The sequence below is a fragment of the Myotis myotis genome, unplaced genomic scaffold (genome assembly GCF_014108235.1).
Source record: "Myotis myotis isolate mMyoMyo1 unplaced genomic scaffold, mMyoMyo1.p scaffold_m19_p_34, whole genome shotgun sequence".
Lineage (NCBI taxonomy): Eukaryota > Metazoa > Chordata > Mammalia > Chiroptera > Vespertilionidae > Myotis > Myotis myotis.
Window position 1 is genome coordinate 2,319,262 of NW_023416340.1, and position 21,747 is coordinate 2,341,008.

Below are 21,747 nucleotides of genomic sequence, written 5' to 3' on the forward strand. Positions count from 1 at the left end.
ACACTCCCATTATACCTTCTCTTACCTGCCAGTCATCATTTGTCTCTGGGGTCAGCATTCTCCACACCACAGAAACATTGCACCCAGCAGCTGCAAAGCTCACATCAACCAGCCTTGGGCCCCAAGGCCAAAAAAATCCCAGGGAAAGATTGTGATTGGCCCATCTACAGATCAATCAAACTGACTTGTTGGATGGTCTATTGTGATTGGCTCCATTTGGGTGAAGTACCAGTCCTAGACCAATGATTGTGATCAGGGAGGTGGGGTAGTATAAAACCATGGTAGCCTCCACCTATTTCACAAGATTGAAATAAGGCAAGAAATGTTTTCAGATTTCAGAGAAGTGGGCCTACGACAAAAGGTGCCTGTGAGTTAGGGTATGAGGACTCTGGGTGGCAAGAGACAGAAGCCCAACTCCACCCAGCATTAAACAATAAAAAGTTGCTAGGTCCTGGAACTGGGTAGCCTAGGAGGGACCCAGCTGGACCAGCTCAAATGTCATCAGGAATTTCTCAAGTCAGTATCTGTAACCTTGAGCAAATATTTAACTTTTTATTGGTGTTTAACAAACAGCAGAGACATGCACTCATAAACTAGTCTGCTGGATTCACAACCCATCCATGCAGCCAGCTCCCAGCTGGAGAAATATCACAAGCCCTCCCCCCGCATCCCCCCCACCCCAAGCCCTCTTGTGTCCCCTCCTAGTCATTGCCCACCCCTGGTAACCACTACCCTGACTTACCACACCATAGGGGTAAATATATGTAGGGATGGGGATTGAGTTATTCTGATTTTATCTTTTGTAGCCAAGATAACTGACTGATGCTATCTAATTACATCTATATATTTCTTTTTATGTTTGAGGCAGATTTTTTTTCACTAGTTGAGTAGTTCCCAAACTTGAAGGAACATGAGAATCACCTGCAGGCCTTGTTATACTGGCAATGCAGCGCCCCCAAGCCCCCATCAGGGACCACAGTTTGAGAACCTCTGCTCTAATGGAAATAGAATAAGATAGCAAACGTCGGGTTTTCCCGGACAGAACAGTACATAGTCATTTTGTCCCCGCTACAGATGATAACGGACGGAAAGCTCAGGGCCTCGCAGTTCCACAGGGACAGCTTACCAAGCCCGCCTCTTCCCAGGGGAAGGAAATCCTGCAAGCCCTCTCCTGGTAGTTCAAGTTCTGGGGAAGTCGCCAGTGCTTTTGAAGCATCCTCTTCACTGGGTCTCTTAGAGCATTGTCGCCCCCTTGTGCCCAGCCTCAAACCTGCACGGAAAAAAATGTGCCTAGAAAGTTCTGCGGAAATCCTGCTGGGAATTCTCCACGTGCCCCCACCCCAGGGCCCTGGGAGACTATCCCGTGCGGACTCCGCCCACGAGGGTCGCCTGCCCTCCGCCTTCTGGCTTGGGTTCTGCCTCTCCGAGGCACTGACCGGAAATCCGAGGGTAGCAGGCGGAGGTGGGAGTGTTTCTTTTCCGGCCTCTGCATCCCTGCCCTTCTTGCAGTGGCCGAGTTCCTGTACCTACAGCCACAGCTCCTCCAAATTCTAACTTTCTGTCCAAAGGGTAGCAATGGCTTGGCTTTCCCTGAGGCTGGTCCCCTGGTAAAGCACCATCCTCTGCGGGGTCCTACACTCTGGCCATCCCTCGAAAACATCCCTTAGTAAGTGCTGCCACTTAGCCCTGGCGGGGTAGCTGGGTTGGTTGAGGGTTCCATCAGGGCACACACAAGGATCAACCAATGGATGCATCAACACGTGGAACAACAGATCAATGTTACTTTCTCAAATCAATAATAAAAATAGATATAAGTGCTGCCACTTAAACTCTTTGAGTGGCCACCTGTTTCCTGCCAGGAACCTGACTGAATCACAGCATAAACTTAGGGCGAGGGAATGGGGGACGCTTGGCTACCAGTGAGGCCCAGAATTTCTCTTTAGGAAGAGCTTGGGGTGGCCACGGGGCTGAGGAGGGCTATGTGGGGCTTGTCCTGCAGCTGACAGGATGTATATGGGGTTATTTTGGGGGAGGGGCTAAAAGCCTTCAGGACACTTTCCTTGGATCTGTCCCTGACTGTCCCTGGAGGGAGGGGAGAAGGAAACAGCCTTTATGATGTGTGTGTTGCAGGTCACTTAGGTCCTTGGTTAACTCTCACTTTTTGTTTCCCTCAAGAGCTCTGGGAAGAAGGCAGTGATACGGCTCAGAGAGGTGTAGTCACTTGTCCAAAGCCACACAGCAAATGACCGAAATAGCGACCTTTAAAACAACAACTGAGTCACTTCATTTATATGAAGTTCTAGAATAGGCAACACGAATCTCCCGTGAGAAAAGGAAGCACAGAGGTGCCTCTGGGGGTGGGGGGCGGGGCGGGGTGGGGGGCGAGCAGCCGGTGAGCAATGCCTGGAAAGGGGGGCAGAGCCACGTTCTGGGTGATGGAAATGTTCTCCGTCTTGAGTTGAATGCTTAGTCACATGGGTGTATCTGTTGGTCACAACTCATTGTACTTAAGATCCGGGCATTCTTTTTATTAAAAGAAAACAACAACAAATAAGCAAAAAAGAATTTGCAAACCCAATAGCTGCCATTTTTGAGTCCGACATCCCAGGTCTGTGCGGAGTGCTTTGACCTAGAATGAATTCTCACGACCAGTTGGTGGTGACGAGAATCATAAAAACAAGCAAACCTGTTGGGCGCGCTCACCATTCATGTATTTGCTCCCTGAACACCATGCGCATTGCACACCTACCACGTGCGGGGGGGGGGGGGGGCGGGAGCGGAGGGGGGGGAGTGGGGGAGGTAAGGGAGGTGGGAGAGGTAGGAGAGGGGCTTCTAGGCAACAGACACCACCGTATGCAAATCAGCCACAAAAATGACAAGTTACACTCCTCCTGGGGGAGGCGGATCATTAGGAGAAAATAAATGAGACGCATGGGACATTGGACGGTGACAAGTTCTGTGGGGAAAAGTAAACAAAGCAAGGAGGAATGGGAGCTGGGGGCATGTTCTACAAACGTGATGGTGCTGACACCTCCAAATGACATCCCCGTGACAGAGGGACTACCCTGTGACCATAATGGCGGGAGAGGAAACAGGTGCCGAGAGGTCCCCGGCTGAGGTCCGATCCAGAGGCAGGGGGGGACTGCCAGCCCCGAACTCCTTCCGGGGGCGGCCAGGCCCTGGCAGTGGGGACCGAGCAGAGCCCCGTGTCCTGTCCCTGTGGGGCCTGTGACCTCCAAGGCGCGGGGTCTCCAAGCGAGGACATGGCTCAGCTCAAGGAGAGTCCAAAGGGGAGCCCGCCTGCCCCCCAGCTGGGGGCTTGATCAAACCGGAGGTGTGGGCTGGAGGGAGAGTGAGCAAAGGGGTTAATGACCTGCGGGCAGCCCGGCAGGTGGCTCTGCGGGACGGGTGTGCGGGGGAGGGGTTCCAGCAGCAGGTGCGGTTCTCCTTGCGCTGGAAGTCTTCAGTGGGGCGAAGGCTTAAAGGGGTTAAGGGGAGCGACAAAGGAGGGGTTAACGGGGGGGCGGGCCTGGCCGGGGCGGGGCCTCGGCCGGGAGGAGTCGCCGCTGGGTCCCGGGCCACCGTCGAGCCCAGACCCCGCCGCCACCGCCGCCGGGACCGCCGCCGCCGCCCGCCCCGTGGAGCCGGCGCGCGCAGGTAGGTGCGCATCCCTCCCCGGCCCGCGCCCGCCCGGCGTCCGGCCGCCGCGGGGCGCTGCTCCCCGCGCCCCTCGGGGGCTTAACGTCCCTCGGCCGGCTGCCCCGGTTTCCCGCGCCGTCTGCCCCCGCCCCGCTCCGCTGCGGGCTCTCCCGACGTCTCCGCGGTTGACTTTGTCTCGGATCTGCCTCCATCTCCCCGCCTGTCTCCGATTCTCTCTGTACCGCGGGCCCTCTCCCTCTGGGCGTGTCTCCCTCTGCACCTCTGGGTGTCTGTGTCCCTTTCTTTGCCTCTGCCTGCCCGTCTCTGTCCCCCTGTCCCTCTCTCTCGGCCTCGGCACCCCTTCTCTCTCCGGGTCGCTGTGCGCCTCTATCCCCGTCTCTGGCGGAACTCTCCATCTCTGCCTCCACCTCCACCTCCACCTCCACCTCCACCTCCCTCTGTCCGTGCCTCTCTCTGCCCTTTCCCTCCTGTCTCTGCCTCACTCGCTATTTCCCTGTGTTTTAGGCCCCGTCCTCATCTCACTCCAAATCCTCGCCCACCCCAGAGCCCGCTCCTGGGCTGTGTGTGTGGGGGGGCGCAGGGTTGCTACCTGGGGCAGGTGGCCTCTGAGTGACATTGTGACCCCAGCGCTCTTTTCACACAGCCACCCGCGGCTCCCGAGTTCCCACCCACCCCACCCTCCAATTTCAGGAATTCCTGGCGGGGGTGGGGGTGTGGGGGGACTTCCTTTCACACTTCCTCCCTTCCAGGATTTGGCTGGTCACCGTTAACTCCTTCCTACCTCCACTTCATCCCCCTCTTTGAACTGGACACCCCACCCCCCAACCAAACCAGGCTGCGGGGCAGCTCTGGGGTTTCGGTGGGGCGTCCGTTGGGGGTTATCTGTGCGCCCACGCAGGATGTGTGCTGGGGGTTTGTTTGGAGGCACAGATGGAGAGGATGGGGGCTACACCCTCCAACGCCCCCTCCAGGCCCCCCCACCAGCCTCATTCCGCCTGACCCCCCCCCAAGGGCGCCCCTCAACTCCAATTCATATTTGGGATGAGGATGGGGAGCCGTTCCTTTTGGAGGGAGTCCGATTAGGATGAGATGACAGAGACCCATGGGGGCTGCCAGGTTCTGGGAATCATATATCCAAGAAGCCTTGAGTGTGACGTCTTCGAGTGGAAAGACCTAGAATGTGGGAATGATCGGAGGGGAGAACTGGGAATGAATGCTCCATGTAACCTTCAAGTCAAAGGTCTCAAGATATTTGAACCCTTCAATCCAAAGAGATTCCTGCTGGAATCTTGGCCGTTTTCAGCGTTCCCAGCTGTGGGCTCCAAAGAGCTTCCAGAGCCATCTGGGCCAAGCACCCACTTTACAGATGGGAAAACTGAGGCCCGAGGGCAGCAGTCCCCACAGCGAGTCAGTGCCGGTCTGGGGGCTGGGGGTCTAGTTCCACGGAAGCCCTGGCTTCTTCTGCTCAGTGCATTCACTTGGAGAAGGGAGTCTTCACTGGGAGGAGGGAAGAAAGCCCGGGTGAGTAGGAATGGCTGGAACCCAGAGGAGCGTTTTAGAAGCAGAGAAGAGAAAATATTTCTAAAGCCAGGGTGGTGGCAAGGGAGAGGGGACAAGGGTTGGTTCGGGTGGAAGGTGAGGCGTTTCAGAGAAGGAGGGGGGAGAGGAGGCAAAGTGGGGAGGCAGGATCAGTTCCTGCCTGGTTCTGTCTCCTGACCCTCCCCATGAAGCCCACTGCTCCCCTGGGACAGGGCCTATAATTTGGTTTGTGTCTAGACAAATAATAACTCAGCTGGTGTGAGCCAGCGGGAGGGCTGATTCTAAACCCTCTGAGCGAGGAGTAGGGAGGCAGCCTGGGCTCCTAGGGCCTGCCTCCCCCCCACGTGAGAATTTAGGGACTAGGGAGGTGGTGACTAACCCCCCTCCCCAGGAGTCCTTAGTATCTGAGAATTCTGCCTAACGTTGAACTTCAGGCTGCTGGAACATTAAAGAAACGGAATAGATAAGGGGGGAAAGGAAGCGGGGTTCACCGTACATGCAGTCTGTTCCCATTTCTGTAGAAAAAGGGAAATACGCATTCATGGTTTTGCTTGGCAAAGATAATAATCACCGAGAGGTTAATAATAGATTATGAAAGTTGTAGAATGTTACAAAAAAAAAATCAGAGCGCGTTCTAACAATAGAACTTTCGAATGTTGGAATGCGAGCCTCCTGGCATATTGGGCGAGGGCATGGAAAGCTGTGAGGATGATAATAAGAGGATGGAGCGAAGGTAAGGCTCTAGGATGTTACAATAATAGAACAGCCAACCATGGACGGACTAACAATAGCACCTGAGGCCTGAGAACGCTGGAACTTACAACATCAGAGGGATGAGGCTGGTGACCCTGCTGTCCCTTCCTGGCGGCGTGGGCCTTGGGGGACGTGAGGACCCCTTTGGTAGAAAAGGGTAAACCGAGGCACAGCAGGGCGGTCAGCGCAGCCTGACTGTCCCCTGGCTTCCGCCTGCCACCAGGGCACCAGGTGGGGAGCGAGGAGCTGAGCGGTGATCACATTTCGTCCCCTAATGAGCAGACCGGAGCTGGCTGGTCCCCTGGGGCTGCCGGGGGATGGGGAGCCGGGGAGGGGGGGTGAGGAAAGGTGGGGGGGCCAGAGCCCACAGAGGAGGGAAGTGGGGGGAGGTAGCCTGTGGCTCCACGTCTCCCTCTGTCCTCTCAACCCCACCCCAGTCCTTCATCCTCGCTGGGTTCAGGGGTGGCTGGCAGACCTAGGCACTAATCTGGCCTGCACAGCTGAGGCATAAAGTGGGGGCCGGGGTCTGATCAATCCTTCTCGTCCCCCCACTATCACTCCACACTTGCCTTCTCTCTCTTCCTGCTCCCCTGGGGAGGGGTTTTAGGGACCAAAACGGGGAGGGGGCCTGTGGGACAGGGGGAGCTTCTTGTGGGGGCTGAGAGATTTGGGGGGTGAGCTCCCAGCAAAGTCTGAGTAGGGGAGGCCACTTAGATCCCAACTGAAGAGGGTCAACACTGGGGTGAGGGGTGGGGAGCTGGACAAGAGAGACTGATGAAGGGATGGCCAAGACACTACAAGCCCTTTTCTTTCTTTCTTTCTTTCTTTCTTTCTTTCTTTCTTTCTTTCTTTCTTTCAATATATTTTTATTGATTTCAGAAAAGAAGGGAGAGAGAGAGAGAGAGAAACATCAATAATGAGAAAGAATCATTGATTGGCTGCCTCCTGCATGCCCCCCACTGGGGATCGAGCCCGCAACCCGGGCATGTGTCCTGACAGGGAGTCTAATCGTGACCTCCTGATCCACAGGTCGAAGCTCAACCGCTGAGCCACGCCGGCCAGGCCTCTTGCTTTCTTATAGTGAGAAAGTCGGTGTGTCTTTCAGCAGATTCTCCGAGGGTCTGAGAACCCCAGCGAGTCTTGAGGGGGAGTTCCCGGGGTGCGGGGAGTGAGAGACAGCATCCAGGCAGGGAAGCTCTTCAGTTAAGGGGGACACATCTGCCCAGTGGTGGCACCGCATGTGCCTTAGAGAACTGCCTTGCCCCCCCTGGGCCTCAGTTTCCCCATCTGGGCAGGCAGAGGTCAGAGAAAGCCTCGCACCCCAGTTGTCACACACTGTGCTGTCTTTCGGGGCCCGTGGTGGGCAGATCTGGGGGAGAGGGGGCTGTCTGAGTGCCCCTCCCCCATGCCCAGCGCTCCCTGGAAGCAGGTGGGCTGAGGTGGAGGGGCGGGAGCAGGAAGGGGTGAGCGTCCCACTGGTTCCCCTTGAGGAGATTAGCAAGGAGAAGCGTATTTCCTGTGGCTGCAAGGAATTAGTCTCCAGCCAGTGCCGGTGCCGCTGCGGCTGAACCCAGGTGGTCTCCGGAGGCCGGGGCAGCGGGAAATCCCGGCTCTGGGGGCCTCCGCCCACTGCACACTGGCTTCTGGTCTTAGCTCTCCAGTGGCGGTAGAATAACAATTATTGTTCAATAATTGATAAGATGATACCAACAAGGATGTTTGGATCTGTGATGTGACGAGTATAAATAGAAGTTGTGTCCCTCCTTTTATAAGAAGGGGAAACTGAGGCTCCTGAAAAAGAAGTAATTCCCTCGATATTACAAAAGGCAGAAGGAGAGACAGAGGGCAGAGAGAGGAGAAGACCAAGGGACAGAGAGCCAGGGGCGGGGGGGGGGGGCGGGGGTTGGGTAACTTGGTCTGGGCAGGGGCAGGTTCTGATTTGGAGGGACTGGATTGCACTGGGACAGCAGGGAGCAAGCCCCCTCCATCATTTCTCCACAGGATCCAGCCTCCGCCTGAGTCTGGGGTGAGGGCAGGTGCCCTGTGGCGAGGACCCCGCAGGGGGTAGGACTTACCAAGCAGGACTCAGCCCTGACCTTTCAAAGTCTGTTCCGTACCAGATAGATCCTGCCCTTTTCACACACACCCCACCTCTTTCTCTGGGACCCCACAGGGGCTTGTTTGAGCCAGAAGTGTGTGTGTGTGTGTGTGTGTGTGTGTGTGTGTGTGGTGGTGGTGGTGGTAGTGGGGCACCTCAAGGGAGCCTGCGTTGGGGATAGCCTGGCCAATGCGTGCTCCTCTAGTCAACAGTCATTTATTGAGCACCTACTGTATGTTGGAGCTTTAGCAGTCAACGCAATGCCCCTGCCCTCCTGGGACTTCCACTCTAGACAGACAGACAGACAAAAACAAGATACAAGGTGAGGTGAGGGAATAGTCCTGGGGATGGTGGTGGGCGGGACTCTGGGTGGGAAGGGCCCCTTGAGGAAGTGAGGGAGGCGAGGAAGCTGGTTCTACCAAGATCTGGAGGAGCGCCCGGTCCAGGCAGCCCTGGCCGGGTTGGCTCAATGGATAGAGCGTCGGCCTGCGGACCAAAGGGTCCTGGGTTTGATTCCTGTCAAGGGCTCACACCTTGGTTGCAGGCTCCTCCCCGGCCCTGGCCCTGGTCAGGGTGCATGCAGGAGGCAACCAGTCAATGTGTTTCTCTCACATCGAGATTTCTCTCTGTCTTTCCCTCTCTCTCCCACTCTCCCTAAAAAAAAAATATCAATGGAAACATGTCCTCGGGTGAGGAATAAAAAAAAAAAAAAAAGAGCAGTCCGGGCAGCGGGGCACACCTTTCCAGCTGGGAAGGAGGTCACTGGCCTTGCACCCGCTGAGAGGGGGAAGGGGCGGTGGGCAAGGAAGTCAGGCAGCGCCTTGGCACCGGGGGCAGGGAGCTGGGATTTTACCCCCAGTTCGTTGGGAGGCCATTGGAGGGCTTGGAGCAGAGGAGCCACCAGAGCTGGTTTCCATGGTGGAGAGACCTCTCTGGCTGCAGCGTGGGAAACGAGGCGAAGGACATCAGAACGGCAGCCAGAAGGCAGGGAGCAGGCTACTGCGGGGTCCCAGCAGGTGAGCCGTGATGGAGGCACAGAGCAGGCAGCGGCGGGGCTTAGAGACCCGCAGGGACTCAGGGCGGGTCGTGGAGGGGGGCGGAACCAGAGGGGTGTCCCGTGGAAGGACGCGCAGGCACCTGGGAGGTGGCCAAGACCTGCTGTGGGAGTTAGAGCTCCTCCCTTCCCCTCTCTGGCCTCCGTTTTGTCATCTGGCCCATTGGCTTGGCCAATGGTTTTCTAAGTGTGTCGGGGGATTCTTCAGAGGTGCCCCGCCTTCCTTATTCCATCCAGAGCACAGAGCAGCTTTCCCTTTTCACTATCTTACGTGGGGTTTCCACTTAAGACCTTTCCTGTTTCTAAAAAGCCCAGGAAATGAAACCTGTGCGAACCCCTGAATGGAGTCTCTGAAAATGCCTGGGATTCAGGCTTCGCTCCCCTTCTGTCTGGGGCTGACCGTGCTCAGGGAGTGGCTCGGTCCATGACTGCCCTCTGGCCCCTGCTTGCAGGTCTTCCCAGGACCAAGGGGGTGCCCGGCCCAGGGTTCTCACTCGGGGAAAGTCAGAAAGGAGGCAATGAGGGTGTGGTCCCTGGGGGAGGGGACGGCATGCTGGCCCTGCTCCCTGAACTTGATCGGATCCAGCAGCCTCTGCGCTCAGCCCTCACCCCAGCCCCCTGCAGCTGTGGCTCCCAGCCCCTGCTGTCCAGGCTTCTTTCTGTCCAGTTATTTTCCAGAGGAACCTGAAGCACAGGCTGGAGCAAAGGGGGCGAGAGCCGAGATTCCTCCTCTCTCATCATCAGTACCTTGGACAGGTCTCTGAACCGGTCTGTGCCTCAGTTTGTCCAATAGCAGGAATAATAGTACTTTCAATGGGGTTCTTGACATTTTAAAGAATTAACACCCATGCATATAAGCATAACCAATGGACATAAGACACTGGGGGGTAGGGGAGGCCAGGGGATTGTCAAGGGCGGGGGAAAAAAAGGAGACATATGTAATACTCTTTTTTAAAAAAAAATATATTTTATTGATTTTTTACAGAGAGGAAGGGAGAGAGATAGAGAGTTAGACACATCGATGAGAGAGAAACATCGATCAGCTGCCTCCTGCACATCTCCCTCTGGGGATATGCCCACAACCCAGGTACATGCCCTTGACTGGAATCGAACCTGGGACCTTTCAGTCCGCAAGCCGACGCTCTATCCACTGAGCCAAACCGGTTTTGGCATGTAATACTCTTTGTAATACTTTAAGCAATAAAAAAAAATAATAAAATAAATAAATATATACTTTTAAACTTCTAAAAAAAAAAAAGAATTTCAAGAAGGTGAAAATAAAGCATGAAACCAAGAAAAAAAAAAGAATTAACACCCATAAAAGTGCTTAGAACAAGGTTTGCTATGTAGCAGGACTCACAAACTTTAGCTGTGAATATCCTCCTCCTCATCATCACTATCAAGAATGGGGTGCCCTGGCCCCAGCTGGTTTGGCTCAGTGGATAGAGCATCGGCCTGCGGACTGAAGGGTCCCAGGTTCGATTCCGGTCAAGGGCATGTACCTAAGTTATAGGCTTCTCCCTGGCCCGGGCCCTGGTGGGGGCTGGTGCAGGAGGCAACCAATTGATGTGTCTCTCGCATATCAATGTTTCTCTCTGTCTTTCTCTCTCTCTTCCACTCTCTCTAAAAATCAATGAAAAAATATCCTCAGGTGAGGATAAAATTATAAATAAGCTAAAAAAGAAAGAAAAAAGAATGGGGTGCCCTGGGTTAGGAATGAGAGGCTGGTTCTGGTTCCATTTGTGGTTCTGGTTCCGGTTCTGTCACTACCTTGCTGTGCGTCCTTGAGGGGCGTGACCCAGCCTCTCTGAGCCCCTCCCCCCTGCCTGTGAAATGACGGCGTTAACCTCATCCAGCTTTCCCCAAAGCAGGGTAGACTCCTGTGCCAGCTTTATGTGGTTTTTGGAAGAATGTTCTAAAATCTAAGTAGGGTCATTATTTTAACATCTATTAGGGGAAAATATATCTGGCGCCTCAGATCTGTGTTTTCAGAGAGCTGTTGTCTAGCATGGGGGTCAAAGAGGCATGATCTGGGTGTCCCCCCTCTGCGGTCTCCAGGGGGTCTCTGCCAGGCGTGTCACAGCCATGCCCCTCACTCAGGCCTCTCCCCACAGGCACTGCGAGGCCAGCACGCAGAACCCAGAACCTGCAGGTGGGGCCGCCTCATCTCACTGCTCAGCTCCCACAGGACAGGCCGCAGCCTCCCCTGCCCCCTTCCCATTGCCCCTTCCATCTACAATCCGCCTCTGATCTGGCCCTTACTCACCTCCTTCCTGTTCCAGTTCCCACATCCCCCAGGCTGAGCCCTTCCTCCGCCCTGTACCTCCCACCCCCCAACACCTCCTTTTCCCGGGAAATGCCAGCACCCACACCCGCATTGCCTGGTCTGTTCACTCCCTGCTTGTAGCCCGTCCTGTCTCAACACCTTCCTGTATGTTTCCTGAGTCTTCTGGTACATTCCTCCCACCTTTACTCCGGCTCAGCCCCACGTGCACCTTCCATCCTGTACAGAGTCCCCCCCAGGGCCCACCGACGCCTGCATCTCCTCCATAAACACGCCCCTCGCCCACTTTCTGGGTCACCCCGTTCCTCCCCCATTGGCACTCTGCGTCTAGAAACACCTCCTTGACAAAGCCCTTGGCTCATCCCCCTCACCCCCCACCCCCCACCCCCAATTCCCTCTTGTGTTGATTCAGCCCTTCCCCCAACTTTCCCCTCTCAAGCTCCACCCTTTCCCGTCCACAGCCACCACCCTCTCCTCCCCGGGGACACCGCCTCCCACCAATGTCCCCCTGAGCCTCCAGGGAGGGGGCTCAGGGAGCCCCATGGCCTCCCGCCCCCCGCGGCCCCGCAGCCCCCGGGGGCCATGGGAAGCCCCTGAAAGGCCCGGCGGCGCCGAGGATGGGCAACGGCACCTGGGAGGGCTGCCACGTGGACTCGCGCATGGACCACCTCTTCCCGCCCTCGCTCTACATCTTCGTCATCGGCGTGGGGCTGCCCACCAACTGCCTGGCGCTGTGGGCCGCCTACCGCCAGGTGCGCCAGCGCAACGAGCTGGGCGTGTACCTGATGAACCTGAGCATCGCCGACCTGCTGTACATCTGCACGCTGCCGCTCTGGGTCGACTACTTCCTGCACCACGACAACTGGATCCACGGGCCCGGCTCGTGCAAGCTCTTCGGCTTCGTCTTCTACACCAACATCTACATCAGCATCGCCTTCCTGTGCTGCATCTCGGTGGACCGCTACCTGGCCGTGGCCCACCCGCTGCGCTTCGCCCGCCTGCGCCGCGTCAAGACGGCCGTGGCCGTGAGCTCGGTGGTCTGGGCCACGGAGCTGGGCGCCAACTCGGCGCCCCTGTTCCATGACGAGCTCTTCCGCGACCGCTACAACCACACCTTCTGCTTCGAGAAGTTCCCCATGGAGAGCTGGGTGGCCTGGATGAACCTCTACCGGGTCTTCGTGGGCTTCCTGTTCCCCTGGGCCCTCATGCTGCTGTCCTACCGCGGCATCCTGCGCGCCGTGCGGGGCAGCGTGTCCACCGAGCGCCAGGAGAAGACCAAGATCAAGCGGCTGGCCCTCAGCCTCATCGCCATCGTGCTGGTTTGCTTCGCCCCCTACCACGTGCTCCTGCTGTCCCGCAGCGCCGTGCACCTGGGCCGGCCCTGGGACTGCGGCTTCGAGGAGCGCGTGTTCCCCGCCTACCACAGCTCGCTGGCCTTCACCAGCCTCAACTGCGTGGCCGACCCCATCCTCTACTGCCTGGTCAACGAGGGCACCCGCAGCGACGTCGCCAGGGCCCTGCACGACCTGCTGCACTTCCTGGCTAGCGACAAGCCCCAGGAGATGGCCAGCGCCTCCCTCACCCTGGAGACCCCGCTCACTTCCAAGAGGAGCAACGTGGCCAGGGTCACGGCCGCCGCCGGCTGGGCGGCAGCTCCGCCCTCCCAGGAGGACCAGGTGCAGCTGAAGATGCTGCCTCCGGTGGCGCAATGAACCTCAGATCGCACTGAGACGCACCCCCTCCCCCCCTAAATTCATCCCACACCCTGGCTCCTCTGCTCTGGTGTATGCCGATTGTATGTAAATAAGGCCATGTGACTAATCATGTGAATATAAGAAAAGAGGAAAACAGCAAGGTTGGGGTGTCGCTGGTCAGTTGTCATCCCCCGTCACGGCCCCTTAATAGTCCAGCTGAACGGTGCCTGGCCTTGCCCGGGGCAGTGTTAGTGACATAGGGGTGATGAGTGGCAGACCTGGCCCGGCCCTCACGGCCCCGCTCCGATGGGGGAGACAGATCTGCCCCTGGGCAGTGATGATCCAGGGGGGCAGGGCTCAGGCAGGAGAGGCCAGGGTCTGGGGGAACCCCAAAGGGCATCTGACCCAGTCTGGGGGACAGGGAGGGCGTCCTGGAGTAGGAGACCAGTACGTGAAGTTTCCAGAGGTGAAGAAAACACACACACACACACACACACACACACACACACACACACCACATGAGGCTTATTTCCAATGAGGGGGTGACTCAAGGGGAAGGCGGAAGGAGAAACCCACTGAGTGTGGAGTGATCACTTTTGCTGTAGGGAAGCCCCCGTCATGTAGGGGAGAGGGAGCAGGACAGAGCACTTCTGAGTTTTCAGATTAACATTCTCCAAGTCAGGACTGAGGAAGAAGAGGGAGAATGTCCAAACCCAAGTGGAGGGCAATCAAGGAAGACTGGCTGGAGGAGCTGTTCGGTCAACAGGTTTATTTGTACTTCCCATCGGCCCTGTGCGGGCTGGGGCTGGGGACGCAGTGGTGACCAAGACAGCCCCGGAGCCACCATCGAGGGGCGCCCAGGAAGGGAGTAAAGCAAAATAAATACAAAGTTTGGAACTGATAAGTATATTGGGTAAAAATAAAGCCACACAAGGGGACAGAGGGACATGGAGTCTGAGCTAGATGAGGTCAGGGGAGGGCTCACTGAGAAGGTGGCATTTGAGCAAAGTCCTGGAGGAGGGGAGGGGGCCCCTGTGGCTGCCGGGGGTGGGGGGGCGTGGGGGGGTGGGGTGGGGGGGGGGAGCATCGCAGGCAGAGGGAACAGCAAGTGGAAAGCCCTGGAATCAGAGATGCCTGAATTCTGAGGCGCAGTAGGACCGGGTGTGCCTACAGCAGGTGGGGGGTGACAGAAGTGGGAGTGAGACTGGCAAGGGGCCAGAGGCCCATCTTTTGGGGCTCGAAAAGTCCTGCTGAGGACTTTGCCTTTTACTCTGAGGTAAATGGGAGCCATAAGAGGTGGGACGTGATTTGTGATTTGACTTCAATGTTAACTGGGTCCTGCTGGTTGCTGAGTGGGGAACAGAATAGGGGAAGTTAGGGCGGCAGCTGGGAGCCCCGTGAAGCGGTGTAGTAGCCCAGGTGGGAGATGCTGGCAGGGGGACCGAGGTGGGCGGTGGAGTGAGCAAGGAACTGTGCTGCGCTTGCTTTGGGGTTTTTACTTTGAAGAAACACAATGAGGGAAGAAGCTGGGGGGGCTGTGGGATTGTGCAGCATGAGCCTCTTGCCCATCCTGGGAAAACGGTGACGGAGAGCCTGAGCTGGAAGGACCTCTGGGAGCGATCCCAGGCCCTGTTCCGGGGTGGTCACTGGAGAGGCCAAGAGAGTAGCCGGAGTCGCACAGCCGGTGAGTCAGCCTGGGGCCATCCTGGGCTCCCTCTCCCCTCCCGGTCGCTGCCTCTGTTCCCACGCCCCAGAGTGGCCAAGGCTGCCGGCTCTGGCTGGTCTCTCCCTCCCTCTCTCAGCCCCCAGAGGTCACCAGGAATGGTCCTCCTATAGCCAGGCTGGAGAACAGGAGGACGCACCTGCCTCTGGGCCGGCCTCACCCCTTCTGGTAGGTTACCTTTCTTGGTTACCTAACAGGCTTCATGCTCCTGATGAGATGTGACGACCCCCACCTCCCTCCACACACACCCTTGCCCCAGAAGTTCCCAGAAGAGGTTCCTGGAAACCCTTCTCAGAGAAAGGAAGAGGAGGGAGGACGGGAATGAGGGGGGAAAAAGAACTTAATGAAGAAAATGGTTTTGCAGGGGCGGGGGTTACTGAGATGCAGGAAGTTGGGGCTTTGGTGTTGGGAGAGAAAAAGGGGGGTCTAGGATCTGGGGGCTCTGGTAATTTTCCCATCCTGTCTCACCACCATAAAGCTATTGGGATGGAGTTGCAGGGGGTCAGATATTTTGAACACAGTCTCCTCAGAGGGTGAGACGAAAGCCTGCACATTACCCTCCACCAAATGCTCATTTGCATTCAATAAATATTTATTGAGTACCCACTATGTGCCCGGCACTGTTCTAGGAGCTGAGGAAACAGCAGTGACTTATACAGAAAAAAGTCATGTACAAGTTTGGAAGTTACCTAAGTCCCCACAGTAGGTCCTTGGGCTCCAGGAGAAGACTTTGGGGTGGGACTCAAGAAATCCAAGCCTCGCCCTGGCCAGTGTGGCTCAGTCGGTTGGGCATAGTCCTGTGCAATCAAAGATCGCTGGGTTTGATTCCCGGTCAGGGCACATGCCCAGGTTGCGGGTTCAATCCCCAGTTGGGGTGCGTGTGGAGGCAGTGGATCAATGTTTCTCACATCAATGTTTCTCTCTCTCTTTTTCTCTCACTCTCAAATCAATAAAAACATATTTTAAAAAACAAAATCACATTTTAAAGAAAGGGAGTGAAATCCCAGCCTTCAGCTCCATCCTGATGATCCTTGGAATGTTGGATAAATCCTTTTCATTCTCTGGCCTCCGTTAGCCAGTCTGTAAAATGGGGAGGGGGTTGGTCCCTAGTGGATATGCACCTTGGATAGGCTCCAAGCTCCCTCACACTTTGTCCAGAAGGGATCCCAGGGGAGGTTTGCTTTATGGTCTTGTCACGCTTACTACATGATTTAGAATATCTGGGTTCACACATGTCAGTACCATCATTATTACAGATGAAGAAACAGGAACACCAGCGCCTGGGACTTGACAAAGGATGGTCGGGGAGTCAGAGTGGATGCAAGGAAAGCCCAGGGTCTCCCGACTCTATGTGCTGAAGGTTTGTGCCCTGTTCACCCCACTCCTCTGCTCCTCTCTTCGTCTCCCTCTGCCGCTCCTGGAGCCTCTCAATTACCCATCAGCACTCCACCACCCAGAAATTTCTCTCAACCCCTTCCTGACCCTGTTTATATGATTTTGCTCCCTGCTGGGTAAGGGAGGACAGGCTGGAACATGTCCTTAAACTCCTTCCTGAGCCAGCTCCCTGGGGACCCTCGCCCCGCGATGGAGGCAGTGGGGCGGCTTGAGACCGGGTACGGTTTTACTGGCCAAAATGCTGGGCTCTCAACCTCTGCCGGCTGAAGGACCTTGTGCCAGCCCCCTGCCCTTCTCTGTTGCTTGGGAGAGGGCTGGATTAGCTGCCTCTGGCGATGAAATGCAGCCTCCCACTAGAGTTAGCAATGATGACACTAATACGTGTATAGTAGTAATAAGGGCTGTTTATTAAATGCTTATTAAGTTACTATGCGACTGGCACCGTTCTAAGCACTTAACAGAGTGCGTTATATTTTTACACTCAGATGCACATGCAACCCAGTAAGAGCAATCATGAATCACGTTTTGTAGACGCGAATACTGATGCCCAGAGAGGTTAAGTCACTCGCGTAATATCACACAGCAAATGAATGAATGACGGAGCCGGGCTCTCAAACCAGGTCTGTATGACTACACAGCCAGTTTTCTCTTAATCCCAGCGACAGCCCTAACCTGCGGGGGCAGGTGTATTTGGGATTCATTAACCCAATTAGGACTAATTGAGAGCCTCACTGGGGCCGAGCGACCACCTAGGTACGTAACGTCACGAAAGAGCGCGGCAACACCACCCGACGCGGGAGTGAGGACCCATCCACGCTCCCGCAATCAGCAGTTTAACGACACTGCCCCCTGACCGCCTCGCTTCCGCCGTACATTTGCATATTCAGCGAACGATGTCGCTGTGACGCGCGACGCGGTGACGTCAAGGAGCGCCCATGCAGTTCCCTCCGAGCGTAGGCACGCACGCACGCACGCACAGCGACAAGCGGGCGGAGGAGGAGGGAGAGGTTGGAAGCGCCCCGCCCAGTCAGGAGGGTTACGCGTCCCTCGTGCGACCGCCAAGATGGTGGTGGGTGCGTTCCCCATGGCGAAGCTGCTATACTTGGGCATCCGGCAGATCAGCAAGCCGCTTGCCAACCGCATTAAGGCGGGCGCCCGCCGAAGCGAGTTCTTCAAGACCTATGTCTGCCTCCCGCCGGCTCAGCGTGAGTCTGACCCCACGTCCCTCCAACCTTTCCATTCTCCAACTCCTCTCAGGTGGTTGTTCAGGGGCTGGACTTCTGTTCACGACCAATCACAGCCCGAACCGGCAAAGTTTTGCAGCCAATAGGGAGGGTCTCTGGGATAAGGGCTTGCGGCGAGTCCAATTGCAAGGGCGGGCGTGGGCTAAGGGGCGGGGCAGGGCGCTAGCTCCCGAGTTGAAAATACCAGCCAATAGAGTAAGAGAGCGCGTGGCGACTGATGTCTGGGAGAGCCAATAGTGTGGGACGAGAGTAATTTGGGCCGGGCCCTCCGGGGCTGAGAGGAGCTAGGGGCCAGCGGAGGAGGGACTAGGCGGAGTGATTTGCCCAGCCATCCTTGGGCATCTTGGCTTCCAAAACTCCATCTCGTGCCTCAGTTTTCCTCTTGTCTTGGGAGGTTAAAGGTGTTTGTTTGTATGTCATTCGTTTAGGACAGCGGTTTGCCCCGGTTAATACTCTGGGAAACAGGACTGGGTTAGAAGCGTATCTCGGGGCAAAGTTAAGTTGCGGTCTGGGGAGGTGGCCTGAGAATCTGGCAAAAAGGCAATTTAACCAGAGTGGACAGACACTCATCCGTCTGTTCCTTAATACACTGATACACCGTGTTTGCTCGTCCATTTATTCAAGAGACAGCCCATGCTGGCTTTTTGCTGGCTACTGGGAGAGACACTCATGACCCGTCATTGCACCCCCAAGTGGTCAGGGTGGTGGGAACTCCGGAGCTCAGAGAGGCCACCTGATCCAGGGTCATGGTGTCTAGACGAGGGCAGCCCGAGCTGAGATCTAAAGGGCATCGTAAACACTCAAAATACAAGCTACTTTAAAAAGATGAACTAGATGAATAGGCCTATGGGAGCACAGAATAAGGAAATTGACGTAATTTGTTGGCTCATCCATCCATCCATCCATTGCTTCATTTAGCTAGTATTTTCTGAGCATCGACTCTGTGCCTGGCCTTGTGCTGGGCAGTGTTGGTGAGACAGCAGGGACCAAGTCAGCCCAATCTGTGCCCTCAAGGAGCTCAGTCCAGTCGGGATCGACCCATTCTGCAAGAGTGACAACCAGATGGGCAGAGCTGGGATGGGATTGCCCACTGGGTGCCTGACCTGGCTTGGGGTCCAGCGATGGCTTCAGGGTGAGGAGACCCTCACCAGACAACATGGGGGGCAGGGGTGATGTCGAGGGAGTGGGAGAAGCATGGGCAAAGGCCAAATGGTTAAGAGGAACACATACCATTTTTTATTTTTCTTGTAAGTTTGGGTGCTTACGGTTTGCATTCTGGAGCCTACAATTCTTAGTCCACTGGCATTTTTGGTGGGCCCTTTGCCACAGCTGCAGATCTTAGCCTGGAAAAGTGTTGGATCGCACAGTTACCAAGTACTCTCCTATCAGCTTATCTTACTTGAGTTTCACACTATTTTGTCCCTATGTTAGGGTTGGGAAATGACTTCTCCCAGTTTATAGAAGGAAAAAATGGAGGCCTCGAGAGCAGAAGTGAACTGCTGCGGTCACACATGAGTTTGTGCCAAAGGCAGTACCTAAATCCTGGACTGTGCTGGTTTCTGTTCCTGCCCCTGCCTTTCTCCAAACACTGATATGTCTTCGCATTGTGGTTTAGAAGGTGGCTTCTTGAGTTAGGCTGACATGGGTTCCATTCTGGGCCCTACGTCTTCCCGGCCAGGTAGCTTTGGGCTGGTGATTTAACCAATCAGAGCTTCAGTCTCCTCTTCTGTGGGTATTTTATAATCACAACATTTAATGCGCCCTCACTTTGTGCTAGGCAGTGTGCTGAGCACTTCACAGGCCTTCTGACATTCAGTTATCACACATTATTATGAGATGTGTATACTAATATTCCCATTTTGTGTACTATATACGAATTTATGCTATGTATAATACGTGTTGTGAGGAGTAAACGGATATACAATGTTAAGTCAGTGGTTCACAGATGTATATGTGTAGATGTGAATACAGCAGAGAAGAAAATGCAAAAAATCCTGTCCTTGGGGACCTTACATTCTGGGGGGAAGCCAGACAATAAACAAAATCAATAGTTAACATATGAAGTGTATTAGATAGCAATAACTGTTCTAGAGAAAACACCCGGGATGCAGAAGGAGGAGTATTTGGGGCAGGTTGTAGGTGTAGATAGGATTATTAGGGAGACCTCACTGAAAATACTCAGGAGGGAACGAACAGTACAGGTGTCGGGGGAGAACATTCTAGCCCAAAGGTTCTGCACATGCAAAGGCCCTGAGGTGAGAGTGTACCTGGCATGTTGGATGAACAGCAAGGCAAGTGCGGCTGAGCAGACAGATCAAGTGGAGACTGAGGGCTGAGGGGAAACTGGTGGTGCTGGGCAAGGCGGGCAGACTGTGCAGGGCCTGTGGGCCACTGCAAAAGCTTTGGCTTTACTCTGAGTGGGGGGGACTCACTGGAGGGTCTGAGCAGAGGAAGGACAGGATCTGTGAGATATATATATATAATTTTAAATTTATTGATTTGAGAGGCAGAGACACACATTGATTTGTTGTTCCACTTATTTATGTATTCATTGGTTGGTACTTGTATGTGCCCTGACCTGGATTTGAACCCACAACCTTGGTGTATCAGGACAATGCTCTATCCAACTGAGCTACCGGGCCAAGGCTCTGCGTTATATTTTAACTAGAGGCCCGGTGCACGGAATTCATGCATGGGTAGGGTCCCTAGGCTTGGCTTGTGATCAGGGCCGATCAGGGCCTCTGACTGCTGGCTGGGGTCTTCCTTTGTTCCGCGCCACCCCCTGGTCGTCAGCGCATGTCATAGTGAGTGATTGAACTCCCGGTCGAACTCCCAAGGGGACACTTTGCATATTAGCCTTTTATATTTATATAGATAGCAGTCATTTGGCAATCATAGGATGAGGCGTGGATATAGGGAGGAGGCAACACAGTAGTCCAGGTGGGAGGTGAGTGAGGAGGAGAAGTCAGATTCTGGAGAAATTTCTCCCCAACTCTTCATTTAAAATTGCCAAACCCACAGAAAAGTTGAAAGAAAGAATGGTGTAGTCATTAGTTACATACCCATTACTACCTATTTCATCCATTATTAGCCTTCAACAAATTTGCTGTGTCTTTGCTTTCATATGTATGCGTGTATGTATGTATACACATTTTCCCCCCTGAACACTTTGAAAATAGGTTGTGGATGGATGTAACACTTCACTCCTAAATATTTCAGCCTGTATCTCTTAAGAACAAAAACATTCTATATAACAGTGTCAATATCATACCTGAGAATTTTAATACTGATAACAATAATATTGATAACAATATTAATATATAGCTTATATTCTGATTTCTCCAATTGCCCCCCAAAGCCCTTTTTTTACTCTTTATTATTATTTTTTAATTTAAATTCTTTATTGCTTAAAGTATTACATATGTCTCCTTTTTCCTCCATTGACTTCTCCCCAGCCGTTCCCACCCCCTAGCACATGCCCTCGCCCCCCTCCATGGGTTTTGCTTATATGCATTGTTTATTATTATTATTATCATTATTTTTAATATATTTTATTGATTTTTTACAGAGAGGAGGGAGAGGGATAGAGAGTTAGAAACATCGATCAGCTGCCTCCTGCACACAGCCTACTGGGGATTTGCCTGCAACCAAGGTACATGCCCTTGACCAGAATCTAATCTGGGACCTTTCAGTCTGCAGGCCAATGCTCTATCACTGAGCCAAACCGGTTAGGGCATGTTTATTATTATTTTTAATCTAGGATCTGCTTAGGATCAAGCACTGTATTTCATTATCATGTCTCTTTAGTAACCTTTAGTCTACAACAGGACTCTGCAATCGGCCCACTGCCTGTCTTCATAAATAAAGTTTTATTAGAACACAGCCACACACATTTGTTTGCATTTGGTCTGTAGCTGCAAAGGTGGGTTTGTATGGCCCACAAATCTAAAATACTTATTCGTTGACCTTTTATGGAAAATGTTTGCTGACCCAGCTCTATAACGGCATTCCTGTTCTTCCTTATTTTTCATAACATTGACATTTGGAAGAGTCCAAGAGTTCCATGGAATGTCCCCCAACCTCGAGTTTTCTGATCATTCCCTCTGATTTGGTTTACACTGAGCATCTTTGGCAGGACTATCACAGGCATGACGGTGTGTCCTGAGGACATCACCTCAGGGGGCTACTGATGTCTGTTCTTCCGTCATTTGTGATGGTAACTTGGAGCCCTTGGTTAAGGGGGTGACCACTCCAAGAACCTTTCCTTTTCCCCTGACTAATGAATAACCAGTGGATTTGTTTG

General features: G+C 54.4%; 2 protein-coding genes across 4 annotated transcripts in view; both read left to right on the forward strand.

Moving 5' to 3' along the window:
* Positions 1–3,566: 3,566 nt before the first annotated feature.
* Positions 3,567–14,088, forward strand: GPR4 (G protein-coupled receptor 4). 3 transcript variants are annotated; one of them, XM_036302975.1, is made up of 2 exons: positions 3,567–3,657; positions 11,219–14,088. In XM_036302975.1, the coding sequence occupies exon 2, from the start codon at positions 12,006–12,008 to the stop codon at positions 13,098–13,100; it is 1,095 nt and encodes a 364-aa protein (XP_036158868.1). In that variant the 5' UTR covers positions 3,567–3,657; positions 11,219–12,005; the 3' UTR covers positions 13,101–14,088. The 3 variants fall into 3 exon arrangements, with proteins under 3 accessions (XP_036158868.1, XP_036158871.1, XP_036158869.1); XM_036302978.1 differs by having other exon boundaries at positions 3,600–3,657; positions 11,850–14,088; XM_036302976.1 differs by lacking the exon at positions 3,567–3,657 and adding an exon at positions 8,767–9,066.
* Positions 14,089–17,170: 3,082 nt separating this feature from the next.
* Positions 17,171–21,747, forward strand: part of LOC118652803 (optic atrophy 3 protein-like) — a 37,589-nt gene continuing 33,012 nt past the window's right edge. The window contains exon 1 of the mRNA XM_036302949.1: positions 17,171–17,405. Within this exon, the coding sequence (XP_036158842.1) occupies positions 17,264–17,405 (142 nt within the window). The 5' untranslated portion in view covers positions 17,171–17,263. The remainder of the gene's footprint in view (positions 17,406–21,747) is intronic.